At 39.2% G+C, this 17,807-nt stretch overlaps 1 protein-coding gene across 15 annotated transcripts in view; it reads left to right on the plus strand.

The window, feature by feature from the left end:
- TGS1 (trimethylguanosine synthase 1) overlaps positions 1-16,749 on the plus strand; it is a 30,415-nt gene extending 13,666 nt beyond the window's left edge. For 2 of the 15 annotated variants that reach the window (XM_026080488.1, XM_026080479.1), the window contains 5 exons: positions 537-680; positions 2,080-2,310; positions 4,585-4,648; positions 8,360-8,534; positions 16,466-16,749. In XM_026080488.1, coding sequence (XP_025936273.1) covers positions 537-680; positions 2,080-2,310; positions 4,585-4,648; positions 8,360-8,534; positions 16,466-16,582 — 731 coding nt within the window. In that variant the 3' untranslated portion in view covers positions 16,583-16,749. Of the gene's footprint in view, positions 1-536; positions 681-2,079; positions 2,311-3,953; positions 3,977-4,569; positions 4,649-4,828; positions 5,001-8,359; positions 8,535-12,991; positions 13,036-13,337; positions 13,604-15,243; positions 15,652-16,465 lie in introns of those variants that run through there. The other 13 variants (XR_003255878.1, XR_003255879.1, XM_026080476.1 and 10 more) reach the window with 13 other exon arrangements.
- Positions 16,750-17,807: the final 1,058 nt, after the last annotated feature.

Here is a 17,807-nt window from a genome sequence, read left to right on the forward strand (position 1 = left end):
GTTGTTGTTGTTGTTTTAAACCTTTCATTTCCAATACTCTCCCATATAAACCTGTAGATTATTTGGTGGACCAGACACTCCCATATAAACATGTAGATTATCTGGTGGACCAGACATTGCTGGTGTCAGGTGTGGGACAATATATTTCTGGTTTTATTTGTTACAGAGTGGAATTGTGACTGATATGTAAAGTTCTTCAGAGCTGCCTTAGAGGACTTGTCCTTGATAAGCCAGAATCCTCAGCGCATAGTTCAACAAAGCATTCACTGAAATTCTGGCATATCTGTTCACTTCAGACTTTGTATGCTTGGCAAATTGCTCTATTGAACAAAGCTGAGCATCTTGAAAGCCTGTAGTTTCCTGGTCAAATGTGTTAAGCAAAAATTGTTGGGATTAATGTTCAATCTTCAGCTGTGTGGTGGGGTTTTTTTTTGGGGTGGGGGGCTGGAAGGAGGGAGGGAGGAAGGGGTTGGAGTTTTAATGTAGGTGACCTTGAAATAAGTTGCAAACACACACTTCTTCCATTTCCTTTGCAGAGGGTTGGTTTTCTGTCACTCCTGAGAAAATAGCTGAGCACATTGCAGTGCGTGTCAGTCAGTCATTCAGCTGTGACATAATAGTGGATGCATTTTGTGGAGTTGGAGGAAATGCTATTCAGTTTGCTTTGACCTCAAAAAGAGGTAAGTAGGTGTTGTATACAGCACTTTTTTCCCTTCCTTTTTTCCCCCAAAATTTGGATATGGATTTTGTTCACTGATTTTCCTTTTTTCAGTGCTTCTGAAGCAACAAAAGCCTTTTTGCTTCATCAGAATCATAACATGATCTTTATGATTTTAAAATGGACCTATAAAACTGCTTTTGTGTTTTAAGTAAGGTTAAATATATGTTGTACTGGTCAGAGTTATTTTTACATGGCTTAGTAACTACTCTGTGGGATGCTCCAAAGATTGCTGGTAAAGGTTGAGTTCTGTTAGCAATGCAGTCTTGCAGTGACACCACAAAGTTTCTTATTTTCTCAGTAGTTATGCTAAATGTATATACTCAAAAACATATTACATGTGAATAGTACTTAAAATAGCTTAATGGGATAATGTGCAGATGCAGCAGAACCAAATACAGATGATGACTTAATCCTAGTTTAAGTTTCCGTTGCCAGTAATGGAACTGCAGTGAATCATGACGTTGTAGCATTGACTGCCTGATATTCCTTTGCTCATCAAACACTCTGGTAAAATACCAGTTCATTTTACACTTCTGAGTAATTTCTAAGCAAGACAGATGATATTTTGTAGTGTGTTAAATTTGGTAGGCTGTGATCTATTCTATAAATATTTTCTAAATGTCATGTCTCTTTTTGTATTTGCTGGCCAAGATTATATTTCTGTGATGATGTGCTGCCCTTGTATCACATCTCTTGTGCTGTATTGGGTATTTTCTTAGCTTAGTTTACAGTACAGTGTGATAGGCCACAAGATAAATATTTACTTTTAACAAATGGGAAGAGTAAGTTTCCAGACAACAGTTTAAATTGTTTTGCTTCTGCCAAGATCAAAGAGAGGAGAACTTCCTCTCTTAGACACGCAACCTTACCTGTCCACTGCTTTAGCTGAGATGGGGGATTGTCATGGTAGTCGATATATGACACCCGAAACTGTAATATAGCATGTCAGGGAAAAAAATTTGCTTTCCGGCTTTACAATAGCAGCTGTGTCTCCCCAGTCTTGGCTCTATTATTCCCCTTGCTGTTTTGCAAGTGCAATGGTATTGTAGTGTTTGTGGAACCTCTGCTTCTGCAGAGTCAGGGGGGCAACTTGTTCCCCTCTGAGGAAATGTAGCTTGATTTCTGTTAGTTACAAAACTGGAATAATCCCTATTGCTGTGTGACAAAACAGATTTGTGAAAGTTGAAACTACAAACACAGAAGCAAATTATCAGTGTGATCTGTATCTGGTGGCTACACAAGAACATCTTTGTTCTGAAGATTTGTTCTGGCAATTGCGTAGCATCCATCTGACAATCAGGTAGTTTGTGCTTCACAATTCGCCTTACTTTTGTGTTTCCTCTCACTTTCACTTGCAGTGATCGCTATTGATATTGATCCTGAGAAACTCAGTCTCGCACGTAACAATGCAGAAGTGTATGGTGTGGCAGATCAGATAGAATTCATATGTGGAGACTTCATGGTGCTGGCTTCTGATATAAAAGCAGATGTTGTGTTTCTCAGTCCTCCGTGGGGAGGGCCTGACTATGCCACTGCTGAAATCTTCGATATTCAAACTATGATTTGCCCTGATGGATATCCTTTGATTTGTATGTCTTCATAGTCATGATTCTCAGTCATTTATGAAGGGTTTTCTCTCTGTCACTCCTTCCTGTCTTGACACTGGCTTTGTTATGTCCAGCTGGCTGACTTGGAATGATATTAACTGCAATTGAAGTTGCAGCTATGCCCCATTTGTTTAACCTCTCTCCCCCGCAAGACCTCAGCTATATGAAGTTGATTATAATCAAAAATTTTTAATTTAGGTAATTTTTAGCTTTAAAAACTATATCATAGTTACTCATAAATGGGGAAAAAACTCTTAAAGACTTTTAATAGTTTTTTTTAACTTAAAATATTCATGCATGTGATGTTTTTAACTCCATGTTATTTTATGAAAAAGTATTGACATCATGTAGACACATGGTGTATATATAGGCAAAAAATAGTTACATGAGCTATGAATTTGTCATTAATTCCATTTTTACTTGATTTGTGAAAGGCACATTTTGTTTAAAATAGTTTCTTCAGACTATTTAAATTACAACACCTGCCTGTGACTTGGGAAAGCACAGAAAAATGAAAGCAAAATATTAACCCTTTCACTTAATGCATAAAATTCAATACTAATTTATTTACAGTGGTGGTGAACTCTCATTCAGTTGAGAAGTTGTTAGTATGCTATTTTCAAATATGAAGTGCTGTTTTTTCCAGAATGACCTTAGTTATTTCCTTTTTGGCTAAAATGTAGCCATGTTTCCAATGTGTAAAGAAATCACAGAATCACAGAATCACTGAGGTTGGAAGGGACCTCCGGAGATCATCTAGTCCAACCCCCCTGCTCAAGCAGGGTCACCTAGAGCACATTGCACAGGATTGCATCCAGGCGGGTTTTGAATATCTCCAGAGAAGGAGACTCCACAACCTCTCTGGGCAACCTGTTCCAGTGCTCTGTCACCCTCACAGTGAAAAAGTTTTTCCTCATGTTAAGATGGAAGTATCTGTGTTTCAGTTTGTGCCCGTTGCCTCGTGTCCTGTCGCTCGGCACCACTGAAAAGAGTCTGGTCCCATCCTCTCGACACCCTCCCTTCACATACTTGTACACATTGATAAGATCTCCTCTCAGCCTTCTCTTCTCCAAGCTAAACAGGCCCAGCTCTCTCAGTCTTTCCTCATAAGAGAGATGCTCCAGTCCCCTAATCATCTTTGTAGCCCTTCGCTGGGCTTGCTCCAGTAGTGCCACATCCCTCTTGTACTGGGGAGCCCAGAACTGGACGCAGTACTCCAGATGTGGCCTCACCAGGGCTGAGTAGAGGGGGAGGATCACCTCCCTCGACCTGCTGGCAACACTCTTCCTGATGCACCCCAGGATACCATTGGCCTTCTTGGCCACAAGGGCACATTGCTGCCTCATGCTTAACTTGGTGTCCACCAGCACTCCCAGGTCCTTCTCCGCAGAGCTGCTCTGCAGCAGGTCAACCCCCAACCTGTACTGGTGCATGGGGTTATTCCTCCCCAGGTGCAGGACCCTGCACTTGCCTTTGTTGAACTTCATGAGGTTCCTCTCTGCCCACCTCTCCAGCCTGTCCAAGTCTCTCTGAATGGCAGCACAGCCCTCTGGTGTATCAGCCACTCCTCCCAGTTTTGTATCGTCAGCAAACTTGCTGAGGGTGCACTCTGTGCCTTCATCCAGGTCATTGATGAAGAAGTTGAACAAGACTGGACCCAGTACTGACCCCTGGGGGACACCGCTAGCTACAGGCCTCCAACTAGACTCTGCACCACTGATCACAACTCTCTGAGCTCTGCCATTCAGCCAGTTCTCAATCCACCTCCCTGTCCACTCATCTAACCCACACTTCCTGAGCTTGTCTATGAGGATGCTATGGGAGACAGTGTCAAAAGCCTTGCTGAAGTCAAGGTAGACAACATCCACTGCTCTCGCCTCATCTACCCAGCCAGTCATTTCATCCTAGAAGGCTATCAGATTGGTTAGGCATGATTTCCCCTTGGTGAAGCCATGCTGACTACTCCTGATCACCTTCTTTTTAGCAACATGAGTAATAGTATAGTTATTTTTTTTTAGTTTTAGTTTTCTGAGGCAATAATGGTCAAACAAGAGTTTCTGTGTTTGGACAATATTAATTCCTGCGTTACAGAACACTATCTGACTTGCACACTGAGAAGACTAACTAAAAGAACTTATTTGCTTAATCGTTAAATTTGAGGTGTGCTTTCAAAATGTATGAATTTAAAACAACTTCTCCCTCTGCTTTCTGTTTTTGTTCTTTTCCTTTACTGGTTTCTACATTTGAAATTTTCAGGCTTTCCAAGAAGATCACCAACAATATTGTGTATTTCCTACCTCGGAATGCTGACATTGACCAGGTGTGTTACTTGGTAATGACTTCATAGTCACAAAAAGCTTAGCTGGTTCAAAACACAGATACCAGAACAAATTTAAGACTGGGTATATTTCTTTTAAAGTTTATGTTTCCAGGACTTTTGACATATTTATAAATAGGAGTAGTGAATTATTTCCATGATTTTGATATTGTTCCTTCACAGAGCAACAACTTGAAGGTACAGAAGGTCCAAAGCCAGTATATTTCTGAGTGTGTATCAGACAGGTATATTATTGTAAAAGAAAAAAAGAAATAATTTGTTTTAACCAGCTCTTACCTTATGATAAAGTGCAGAGTCCTAAATCTTCATGGCTTTCAGTTTATGGACAAGCTGCAGATAATCACTATATGGTCTGAAATACCATTTTGATTAGTAGATCAGTAGATTCTCAAACAAGAGACACATGTCATGCTGATAGAAATGGTATTGATGCTATCTACACAGGTATGTAGTTACGTATGAACTGCTTGTGTTGAAGTGGTTAGATGAGTTAGATTTATCACTGACTTCATAAACACACAGTTTATTTCACTAGTGTATGGTTTTTATTAGAAATTTTTGTTGAAGTACTATGCATGCTTGGTTGTCAAGCTTATTGAAGTGGAATGTCAATTGCAGTCATTTCGGTACTGACTGAAATTAAATATTCCAGTCAAATACTTTTTTTTTTTTTGGAAGTAGTTAGATGACTATTACACTTCCCTAAGTGTCTGGTTTAGTTTCCTCTGCATATTTTCTATGTTAATTATGTCTTGTAGATTATGCAGACCACAGAACTTCCCCAAATTATTTCCTGCTTTTCCAAAAGCTCTGTCTAACCTAGAGCAGATGAGGTCTCAGGCCACATCTGATCTGCAGGGTGGACTGTGGCAAACAGCTGACTTGAGAAACTGGCTAAAATTCACATGGCCTATGTATTAGCACAGTATGTGCATGCTCTGTGCACAGCACCTTTTGTTCAGCAGGTGATGATTCAGCTGCATTTTATGTTTCAAGCTGGTGAAAAGTCAAAATGGTTTATGAATCTCTGAATAGGGACCTTAACTTTAGGCAGTTTGTCTAGTTTCAACTTCTAACCATTGCATTTTATCAAGCGTTTCATTCCCACAATGAAGAACCAGCTTACCAGGCTTCTGCTCTGCTCACAAGCACTTGGCACTAGATTTACAAGTGGACAAAGGCATCTAAATTTCACCTATGTTCCCACAAAAGCATCTAAGAGTACAATCCACAGGCCTGCACCTCTTCGTACAAATGCTTCCTCTCCTTTGGTGTGTTGCTGAAATCTTCCAGCTCCCCTCAAGGGTTCCCTTCAGCATATGCCCAGAAATATCTTGGTCTTGTCAGTCCTGAACAGCTCAGCACCTGTACGTGGCTGGGAGCTAGGTGTCTTGTCTCCCCTGGATCCCGATCCAGTTGTCTCTGAATATTCCTGGTGCGCTCTGAATATTCCTCGATGTACATCCACAGTTTGGCTTCACACTGATTGCCAACTGCTGTCACTCAAAAACATGCCTTTGCGATCATAACTCAGTTGTTAAAGCACATAGCTGGAGGCCTGAGTTCAGTTCAATCCTTCAGGCTATAGACTGTTCCCTTGACAAAAAGGCAACTCCTTATGCCTCTTTCTAGAAACTGTGCCAGTATAAAGAAAAAAGGAACTAAGGATAGATGATGTGAGAGTGAGCATGAATCAAGCCTGCTGTTTAGGATGCTGTGCGGGGAGATGTAGACTTGATCCTGCTCGAATAGAGGTGGATCGAACATTACCTACCCAAATCCCTAGGGGGTGCTCTGGTCAATAGGAGACTGCAAAAGGTCATGCGTTTGACTGCTGTCGTCTCTGGCTGTGTTTAAGAATGGAGTTTCTGAATTTACTGCCACTAAAATTTCAGGGCTGTGAATCTCAAAATGAAGATTTCATATTGAAGTTCCTTACTGGTTAATGTGGGCAGTTCTCATTTTACTCATGGTTTTGCCCCAGATCTAATCCATCTTACTTTTCCCATGGATCTGATAGGGTCGCTTCTACTACTTGAACAACCTGCTTCGCAAAGATCCACGAACACCACTGCTAGTGTGTAGCATAATGTAGCTATGCTTGTGAAGGTAGTCCATAAATACTAGGGGCCTATAAAATTTTTAAGTAAATCTTAAAACATTTTTGGAGGAGATTAACACCTGGAAACTGAATGACTTAGATAAGGCAATGTTTGATGAACAGATTATCTGATGCCTTAAATTTGCAAAGAAACTTGTTTTTATGATTGATTGTTGAGAACATTGCTTAGGCATGTAAGACTCTTCAGTGTCCTTAAAAATTTTCTGTTGGTGTATGCATGCACGTATGTAAGGCTTTCATAGATAACTTAGCCCCCAGGACAGGCAGTCTAGTACACTTAATGTGTAAGGTGGCAATGGTTACAACTTAAGTATTTTGCTTCTCACTGACTGGCTTTGGCTCTACAAACAAGGTGTGCTTGTCAATTAAAACTGATTTAGAAGCTGATTTAATTGCCATTGCAAGCCTCCAGGAAGGCACTTATACTGACTGTAAGCCAGTGTATCAGTGTGAGCTTGCTTGTCCGACCAATGACTATCTAGCTCAAATAGAAATAAATGCCCAGCAGTTAGAAGCAACCTTACAGTAAAAATACTGTTTAGCCTTTAGTTAAGGTGGTGCAAGTTTAGTGGAAGAAACATGCTTGTTTTTACAGTTGGATAGCTAACATGGAATAGCCGTCTTGTTGGAAAATGCTAGTATGAAAGCAGGTAGTAGCTAACCTTGATCTCAGTGGTTCTGAGGACTCTGTTCATTGCTTTATTGTTGGGCAAGACAAACAACATTGTTCCACATGATTTTATTACAAAATCAGTGCTTATTATGACCTTTTTGTGTGTAGAGTTAGTCTTGTAGAGAGAAGATAGGTCCTTACTTGCACTGAAATTTTCTGAGCTTAAGAGGAAAAAGAACTTTCATACTTCTGCCTCAAGAGGGATCAGCAAACCAATAGAAATACAGTTGGTACATTTACAAGAAATCTGAAACATTTCCCTTAATTGCATGGAATCTCTTTGCTCATAATCATATACTTGTTACAGAATTTGTAATATATAGGTCTAGTTTTAGGTCAAATCAGTCTTGTATAAAACATTCTTTCTAGTCAAGGAATAATCAGGAACCATTATATAGATACGTAAAAATACATAGTTTTGTTATGAGGTGCATAAAAGCTTGACTATGTGTGACATCCTTGTTGATATCAATCCCTTTGCTGCGTCTTTGCATCTGAGTCTTCTTTAACCTTTTTCACATTCCTTAAAAAAAAAAAAAAAAAAAAAGGTAGTTCTAGGGAGAGCTACACTTTTATTTGCCGGTGGTATTTAAAAAAAAAAAAAAAAAAAGATTTGACCTACTTGGAGTTCCTTAGAAGTACAAAAGAATTAGAGATCACTGTGTCAAATAGATTTGCATATTTAAACCAAAAATATGTCCTAGTAACATGAAGTCTAGTGGAAATTTGAAAAATACTTGGATAGTTGAAAAAGGCTCTTGCTTTCTATAAGAGGAATTAGTGATGTTAATTTAAGCTGATATTACTTAAAAATTAGAGTGTTAAAGAATATGCGCCCTTTGGCAAAATTCTGAAAATCTCCTCCTCCTGCTCTGCTTTTGTTTGATTCTGCTGGCAGCAGGGAACCTGAAGACAGGGGTATTGAACCTTCCCCAGCATCTTTGCTCTTCTCAGCTGGTTCCTGTCTGCCAGATCAAGGGAAAGAAAAGAGATTTCTCCAGGAGATCCTACATTTGGGTCTTAATACTTCAGCAAAATGTGACCAAGACCTCCATGAGTGTCTGAGAAGCAAGGTCATTGAGACTGACCGTTTAAATATTAATAGTCTGTGGTTAGCAAGCTGTACTCTGTCCCGTTGCACAGAGTGAGAAACGTGTACACCCCTCAGGGATCACCCCTCCCCTAGTGGGAGTCCTGTGTTCTCAGTTGGCCTGTTTTCTCTACCTTTTGTATCTTTTAATATTTGCAGCAAAGGAGGAACCTCGCTTTTGTGTTGTTGTAGTAGCCTCTTCATAATGGTGGATAGCTTCTTTTCACCTTGTTGCAGGAGGTATGCTCTGTTACCCAAGATGCCAAAACACATGCTCCTAAATGCTCACATATTAATGTAGTGATGCACCTGACTTACTGCAAACCACGTGAATGCTATCATTAAGGTATTTCTTCTGTCGCTACTTGTTAGAATGGAATTAGGCTGTATAATGGCTCTCCCTAATAAACTGATGAGCCTACTATGTTGATGACCTGATACATTGGTGAGACTGATCAGCAATTCAGACCAGCCTAGCCAAGTTTGAGAGACAGGTTACTGGAGAAGACTGGGGAATTGGGGTTTAGCCCAACTCTAGCCTGACCAAGGATAACTGACTCCTTGGATAATGTTTTCAGTCTAACTGATTATGCTAAACTTCTTCAAAATTCTTTTAAGACAGTCAAATTGCACGAATTTGCAGATAGTGATTTAATTTCAGAAACAGATTTTTCTATCTTAGCGAAAGTCAATTTCATATTTTTTATATATATAATGTGTATATATGTGTGTGCGTGTGTGTACACACACCATGGGGTTATTTTTATATCTTTCATTTTTAGTTGCTGGAAATGTTGTATATTTAACATCTAGAATATACATTTATGCAAAAGGTTTAATTTGGGTAGCTTGTTAATATATAAAAGCAGCAGGATAATTGAGGCTGAATTCCAGATAGCATTTCAATCTTTATGACCCTTATAGCAATGAAAGTAAATCGAGTAGAATAATATTGACCTACTGTTAAGACAGAATACTAGTGCCTTTGCTAAATCTGGATGGTTCTGAGAGTAAAATGCCTGATTTTTGTTCAACTTGAGAGCTACCTTATTGGGTTAGAGAAAAGTTTTGGTCTGCCCGATATCCAGCCTGTGACAAAAGAAAAACAGTACAGGTCCAGAAACACATCTGCCAGTATCCAGAAGCCCTTCTCTATTTAGATCAATTGAAGCTGTAATATATATGCACTCTCCCTGGAAGGGATACAGCACTGTGGCTCTGCTTTGAGGGTAATAGCCACAGTGTTGTGAAGTCGCATCATGGATGTTGTAAATTTGCTATGAAGTTTTTACACTTCATGTTGATAGAGGGTATCAGGAAAGGCTTATTTAAACAAAGTAAGTGTCAAAAAAATTTTCAATAATGGAATGACTTAAAAAAAATAAAAGCCCTTCTACAAACTTTGAGTCTATTTCACAATGCAATGTTAATATAATTCCTGTTTCATAAGCAGAAATTATTTTTTTAGTTTAAAAGAATGCCTTTTCCTGTTAGAGTTGTTACTAAACCTTCTGCAAAATTTCCTCATTCTTCATGTTGGCTATTTTTGGACCTTACAGTAGTGTAATGTAACAGAGGAAGAGGAGTAATGCTGCTTTTTTGGTAATATATTTCAAAGGATAATATTTTGCTTTCTTTTAATCATTTTTAAGTATTGCTTCTTCATCAGACCATATGCAAAGTTTTGTACTTCCTAAAACATTAAAGTGAGTAAATTGCTAACACAATTTTTACTGCTAGGAGAACTGTTAATTGTTTATTGCTGCCCACGTTAATTGTAACTATGTAGAACTGACAGGCCAAAGATACTTGTGCTTGAAATAACAAGTAGAACAGCATGACAGGCATAATGTTGTCAGGTTGGTGGGGTTTTAGGTGGCTGCAGATAACTTACTGCTCAATATCTGCAGGAGGAGTTTTCTCCTGTCCTTAAAACTTCAGAGAAAACCTCAAGGGTTTTAACTTAAGCCAGTGGAAAGAAAAATCCTATTCTGTCCTTTAACTTTGAGTAAAGGTTAGGTATGTGGGGTGTTTTTTTTTCTTCCCAAACATAAGACTGTAGCACTTCAATCTACATTTTCAATGACTGCATCACTCTGAAGGATAAAAGAGCAGACTTCAAAAATAGCTTTGAAACTTGCTAGAAAAGAGGAGCTGATACAGCTTGTACAGAGTGTGGCCTCATAAAGAGGAGACCTGGACTGTATTACTTGCAGATGCAACAGCAGTTGCACTGGGAGGGTACACAGTGTGCAAGCAGCTGTGTGGTGGATATAGTGCTACATTTCGCGGATTTGTGGAAGGTTCAGTGACAAGTTATAAGTGTTCTGCACTAGCAAGTTGTTCACAGGCATATACTGTTCTGTGTTCTGTTCTAAAATCCTCTAATATTATTTATGGTATTTATGATATTCTCCCACATGATTTCTACTAGTTGACTAGAACTACATAAACCAAGAAAGTAATGTAAATTATAAACATCTCTCAAATTAACATGTGATTTAATTTTTATCAGCCAGTAGTAAGTCCATTAATCATGTGCTGGCCTATCAGCGGTCCTATTGGTTTTGTATAGGTATGTAAAACAGTTCTTGCTAGGAAAACCTTCCAGACTGAATTTTATTCACTCAAGACACTGTGTTTTTAAAAACTGAAGCATGGTAGAGGGATGACAAAATTTTTACAGTTAGTTTCTGTGCACAGTTAATAAATATTTTTTAAACCTGTCACTTTCCAGACTTCTTCCTGCTTCTGTATTTATAACTTTGTGTATACATTTACTATTTGCACAAGTTGATCAAGTTGCATAGGTTTGGGGGGCTTTTTTTTGGTGTGATAGTTGTTTTTAACTTAGTGGAATGCACTTCATCCTTGCTAGAACTTTTGATATTCTAAATGTTGGTCTCATGAATCTGTTTTGTGTTCCAAACCTTGCCATAAGAAATGCACTATCTTTTGTTCTTTGTCTAATGCTTAGAATAATTTGCTTATCCCATAATTAATTTGCCTAGCCAAATGCTTTTGACCCTGAAGTCATAAGAACACGCATAATACAAGTGCTTTCTTTTCTTGCCTTTGTTCCCATTTATCTTAATAGTTTTGAGAGAAGGCAGTTAAAAACAAAGGCCTTGTTCTGTCTAAAACCTTAGCGCCTAGATGTAAGTTAATGAAGACAGTGTAAAGATGGGCAAAACATGGGTTTCTGTTTATTCAGGGTTTTGTTTGTTTTTTCGACTGGTATTGCTGCAGATACAGAAAACCATGCCAGAGAGATCAATTTAACAAAAATATGTATGGAAGCCATTTTTACTTCAGGAATGTTGTGGAAGGCTGGCGTGTAATACTACTGCTGGCCCCTTTCATTTAGCTGTGATTTTTAGATGAGGTTCATGGCTGGAGACCTAGCGAAATATGAACTTCTAAGCAATGTCACATTTATATAAAAACAAGCAAAGCAGGAAGTAAGAGGCCAGGAGATAGTCTTGAATTAATTTGGTTTTATTTGTAAGATGCTTGGGTATTACAGGAGTTGACAGGTAAAGGTTATGGGTAGATATATTTTGCAGATTGTTTTCTTAACTGAACATAATTGTATAAGCTTCAGCTGCAACTATCGTATTAATAACTTCAGTTTTTAAGCAGCCAATCTTAAACTTGCGTGTGTTCTCTGTCTTTGAGTAAAAATAAAGATGGCATAACTCCTCCACCACCATCCGATACACTAAGTCAGAGTAACAGTTCTGGATTTAAATCTTCCTAAAGCTCATAGTGCTTGAATACTGAATTTTAGCTTGCTCAACTCAAGTTTTAAAAATATTATAGCCTGTCAAAGCTAGCACTGCTGTGGTAGTGACATTATTCACCAGACCTGCACATTTGCAAAAATGTTGCCTGAGAGCATGAGTGTTCTAGATTTTACCATGGTCGGTCTAAAAAATACTATCGTTTTTAAGTGAGTTAGGATTTTTTTCTCCTAAACTTTAGGTTGTTTTTTTTTTTCTGGTTTTACTAGTATTGGATAAAGTGACATAAGTTACGATGGCATGAGTTACAGTCATTGTGTGACTGGCTAATTAGACAAAAAGCTTATTTCTTGTACCCCAGAAAACTTTCAGGGGGCAGGGGAGGGAAGGGGGAGAACAGCATCAGTGAGAAAATTCTGTTCAATATTATACCTGAACAATATAAAGTAAATTTGCACTCTAAGCAACTTGTGCTTCTGAAATAGTCTTCCATGCTCATTTGCCTTTTCGTATTTCTTTTCTGATAACCCCTTTACTAAACTTAATATCAAACTTGTTGTCTGGATTCTTAATGTTCTGCGACTGTTTCCGTAGCTGTAGACTAATTCTATTAATAGTCACTGAATTTAAGAATTAACCAACCAGGTGAGAAATGTCAGAGGTATTAACTGAAGTTGCTTCCTTTACCTCTCCACAGGGAGGAGTGTGGAAAGTTCAGAATTACTGAGCAGAACAAGAAAGGCAAGTTGATGGCAGTGGGGGCTTATCTGCAGATTTTCAGAGAGGGTAAGGAAGAGGCCAGGAAGGTTTTGCAGAGAAGACTGGCTTAGGTGAACTGGGTGCACCAAGATTAAGCTTGGCTGAAAAGACTTTCACAGTCCCTCCACTCCTCCCTGAGGAGGAGGATTTCAGCTCAAAGAATAAACCAGAATGAGGATGGAGGGAGAACATCAACAGTGATCATTGTTTGTCTAGATCTGTTTTTCTTATGCAGAGAGTAACGTGCAGTGGCCTTGAGCCTTTGAAGTGTTGTGTATGTGCAGGCTTATTGCTGTTAGAGGTGAGCCGAGGTCAGACCTGCCTCAGGCTGGACACTTTCCAGGCAGGATGCACGACTGGAGGTGGGCACCAGGCCTAGAGAGGGACAGCTGGAGCACCGTTGCCTGCTTCTCAGTACAGTTATACGTGGGATTTACACCCTGAGGATGTGCTTCAAGGCATCAAAGCAGGTGCTGTTCTGGGTCTTGCTTGCACTTTAGAGGATTAAAGTGTGCTGAATCCACTGGCTGGAATTTAACAAAGCAGTCTGGTGAGTGTCTGGGTGGGGTTAAGAATTCCCTAGCTTTAAGATCAGCATGGGAAAGAAAAATGAAAAATAAATTTTGCATTAGTCCATTTCAATTTTTTAATAAATTCAGAAGTCTTTCCATACTCCTCCTTGTAATTCACTTTAAGAATGGGAGATGTGTGTTGATATTTCTAAAAATAGATAAGCACCTTTGTTTTTTCAAAACATTGTCAAAAAATCTGCTTGTTATTTTTAGAAGGCGTCCCCCCACCAATTCAGTATATAAGTTTTTTGTAAAGCAGTTTTTCCTTGTTAAGCTGTCAGGGTTCACTGAACTCTCTGAGGAAAACTCGCAGGCTGGCAACTTGTGCATAATTAAATTTGCAACCTCCAATAATTTACGAATGAAGACTTCCGCAAATTATTTGTAATTTTTTCCTCTGAATGTTGGCTGTTCCATTTGAGTGGGCAGCACCTTCTTACTGAGCTCAGTCTGTTTCTCTGGACCTGCCATTAACATGAGAAGCTGAGAAATTAGCATTGAGCTAATGAGTTAATGAGATTTGAAGAAAATGTGATATAGTTCATGGCATTCTGGAATCCTGAGATTTTTGTACTGAATCTTAATTTCCCTATGAAATTTATGCCTATATACACATTAGATTTTGTCACATTTAGGTTTTCAAATATTTTTAGTAGTCATTTGAAATTAGTCTTCATTATCCTGGGTTTAATACTTTGAGCCTTTAAAACTAGGTATAGTGCATGTGACTTCTCAGCTGTCCATCAGTAAATGCCCCCTCTTAGAAGAGAAGGAGCAACATATCAGTTGTTACTGTATTTGGTCTTCAAAGAGAAAAATTTAGTAAATAGTTGTTTAATATGAATGCATTAGTTGTACTTAGACATGCTTTTAGTGCTACAAACTGTGTCCTAAAATCTGGGGATACATAACCCCAACAAAGTAATTTCAGTATTGTTATATTAAATTGACTAATCCAATCAATATTTTAGAAGACTTACCCTATATTTTATAGCTATATTTGTTTGTTTAATGCTTTTTGAAATGGTCATTCCAGCTTTTGTTTGTAATAAACAAAAAGTACAAAATTAATGTCTTTTTTTAAATATGAATTGCCCTGCAATGTTAACAGCTTTTAGAATTTCAAGTAAGAAAAGATAAGTCATAAAATTAACATTCCTGATCACTTGCCAATTTCAGATTCTTGTGCTATTTATAAATCAGCCAGCTTCTGCTTTTTTACTTAAGTGGCAGGTTCCTTTTTGACAAGAACATAGAGATTTTTTCTTATTAGCATTAAATTGAAGGATGAAGAAACTGCTCATGCCTTTGTTTTTGTCTGCAAATATTAAGAAAAAAAAAAGTAAACACCTGTTTTAGATAAGTGTGGTAGTTTTCTGGGCGAGTCAATAAAGGTTCAAAGTATAATCTAGATTAATCTGTTATTTCCTCTCAGTGATAGGCTGGTTTTTTACTTACAGTAAAATAGAGGAAGTTCAACATATTTATATATAAAACCATGCTACAGGGTAGAGTCTCAGAGGAGTTTACAAGTGTTAATAATGCAAGCTATACTTTAAATTTTAGCTGGTAATATCATGGACTTCTTGGTTTAAAGATCAGTTAAAATTTACTGCAGGTTTGTGGACCTTGATCAGTTTTTGACTGCGTAGAAACAATTTGCATCTGTGTGGTATGCAGAAACAGAGGCTGTTCCATGAAATAAGCCTGGTCTCCCAAGCTTGCAGTGGTCAGGAAAACTGCAGCACTGAGCAGAACTGCCTGTAGAGCAGGGAACCCCCATCAGCACCCGTCCTCCTGGTCTGCTTGTCCCGGGAGCAGCATTTGGGGCTGCTGAAGAAAAAAAGAAGTCAAAGGGGAATTTTGGTGTTCTCTTCCTTCTATCCATGCAGTCTGTAATCGTAAGAAATCTATAGTCTGATGGTTGTCATCCATCACAGCGGTTCTACGAGACATTGTCAATATGAACAGAAGAGGACAGAATCTTGTGGTCTCCAGGCCAAAATAAAAAGTCTGTTGCAATGAATTTCCCTTGCTATTGTCCTCTCTAATCTTTAAGCACTAAAGGTGTTCGCCGGGTGCAGTCAACAGAACATAACCAGTGAAATTCTCCCTCCGTTGATTGCAAGCATGGGCTGTGTATTGATGTCRTCCTCGCTGGTGCAGCATGTCCTGCCGGGCTCTGTCTACCTGCAGCATTCCACAGCCCTGAGTCAGCTGCCAGCAGCTTTACCTAAACACAGTTTGAGGTTCAAATGCACACAGTAGCAACGGCAACAAAAAAAATCTTTAACTGTTTTTTGTGACCTTTCTCTTCATCCTGTATTGTTTTTTCACACTGCCCTTTTCAGTGCAACCTTTGTTTCCTGGTTTTAAGACTCGTTTTCACAAGTTTCCCCTTCCCCCCCCCCCCCGAAAAAAAAAAAGCAACTTGCATTTTGACGCCTTCATGGCACAATTTACAGCTTTCTTTTTGCCACGACTGTTACAGGCAAGCAGCAAGGTCTCTCAAATGCAGCTATCCAGTAAACCAGAGTGTAACATCTCTGGCTTTTGAGCAGGGCGTGAAACAATGGTTATTTATCTTGGTTCTGAAGTCCTGTTACTTTCATGGCTTGGGAGTGGGGAGGGGGGTGGATTTTGAGTCACAAAGCCACTAACCACTTCTGTGAGTGAATAATGACACAGAGAAAAGACTAGAGGTGTTAGATGACGAGAAATATTGTCACCAGCATTAACACAGCAGAGATGTGCTTTAGATGGTGTTTTATATGAATGAAAGTTTTGTTTTACCTTTTTTCCTGTGCATTGATTGATTGCTTTTCATTCTTTGTTTTTAGGTTGCTTCCTTAGCAGGGCCAGGAGGGAAAGTTGAAATAGAACAAAATTTTCTCAATAACAAACTGAAGACAATAACTGCTTATTTTGGTGATCTAATAAGACATGACATCTCCTGAATTAAGTGTGGATACTTCTAAATGTGACCTTGACTTCCTGCTTGTATAACCATTTATACAGTTAGCTTGTCAAAAATGACTTAAACCTGTTTTCTGCTGTAATTTTTGTTCAGAAAAATATTTTTGTTTATTGCTACTGTCAATAAATTTTTTAATAATTTCAACAATTCTAACACGAAAATTGTTATGAATGTAGGAAAAAATCTTCATAGAATGCAGTCTTGCAAGTTCAATTCCCACTAATTGATTGGGAGTTCAGGACTTCTTTGTAACTCTCATTTACGCTACTTCAGTACTCTATTTTGAATAGTCAAAGCGTCAAAAAGAGAATGGTTTGAAAGAGACAGTGTGTGTCAAGAACTATTGTCAATGCTTAAGAAACAAACAAAAATCTCAATATAGTATGGAGCTAGCTGCTCAGATACATCACCAGATATAGCCCTGCGTTAACCTCTCTGTTCGGCTCACTACTCACTTGGAAAGCTTTTCAGGTTTTCTTTATAACATGAAGAACCACAGATTTGTTACCGTGGATTCTGCAGCTTGTTGCAGCTGAGGGACAGAACTAGATGTGTGGCACAAAAGCACAAAGCTGGCATCAGTGCAAACCCTCCTTTTTTTTTTTTTCTTCTTTTTTCCTTGCCCATCTGCTTTGTTGCAAAGAGGCTTTGAGGAGAAGTTCTGCCATGAGGTTTTCCTCTGCACCATACCTGCCCGGTTCTCACCTGGGTCCTCCCTTTCTGAAGCCTTTGGCTACCTGAGCCTTGTGCCAGCTTCAGGAAGTGACTTAAGCCACAGGGGAAGAGGCAAAAGAAAAGTTCTGTGTCTTCCTTCTGCTCCATCCCGGTCCTTTCTCAGGGGAGCCCAATTATCTCTGACGTGTGGTTCTGCGTTCCCACTCTGGTTTTGGGGTAAGGTGAGTTGCTTCTCCAGCAGAAAAGGAGTTGGGTGAGAAAAGAACTGTGCCAGGGAACTAATACCCCTTCCTGCTCTGTGGTGGTGGTGCAGCCAGAAGGCAGTTCTCCCTGAAAGTCAGCGCCAGCAGCCGCCCCTTGCACTCAAAGCCCCTCTCCCCTCCAGGCACTGAATCACGGACAGTAGCTGCAGCACAAGAGAGGCTGGTGCCATATGCTGGGGTAAGGAGCTGCCAGGCCCAGCCTTCCCTGTGCTACCCCATTGGGATCTCCAGGGAGCCTGGTGGAGCTGTTGGATGCACACCTCTGAG

This window comes from Apteryx rowi, unplaced genomic scaffold (assembly GCF_003343035.1).
Source record: "Apteryx rowi isolate R43461 unplaced genomic scaffold, aptRow1 scaffold_522, whole genome shotgun sequence".
Classification (NCBI taxonomy): domain Eukaryota; kingdom Metazoa; phylum Chordata; class Aves; order Apterygiformes; family Apterygidae; genus Apteryx; species Apteryx rowi.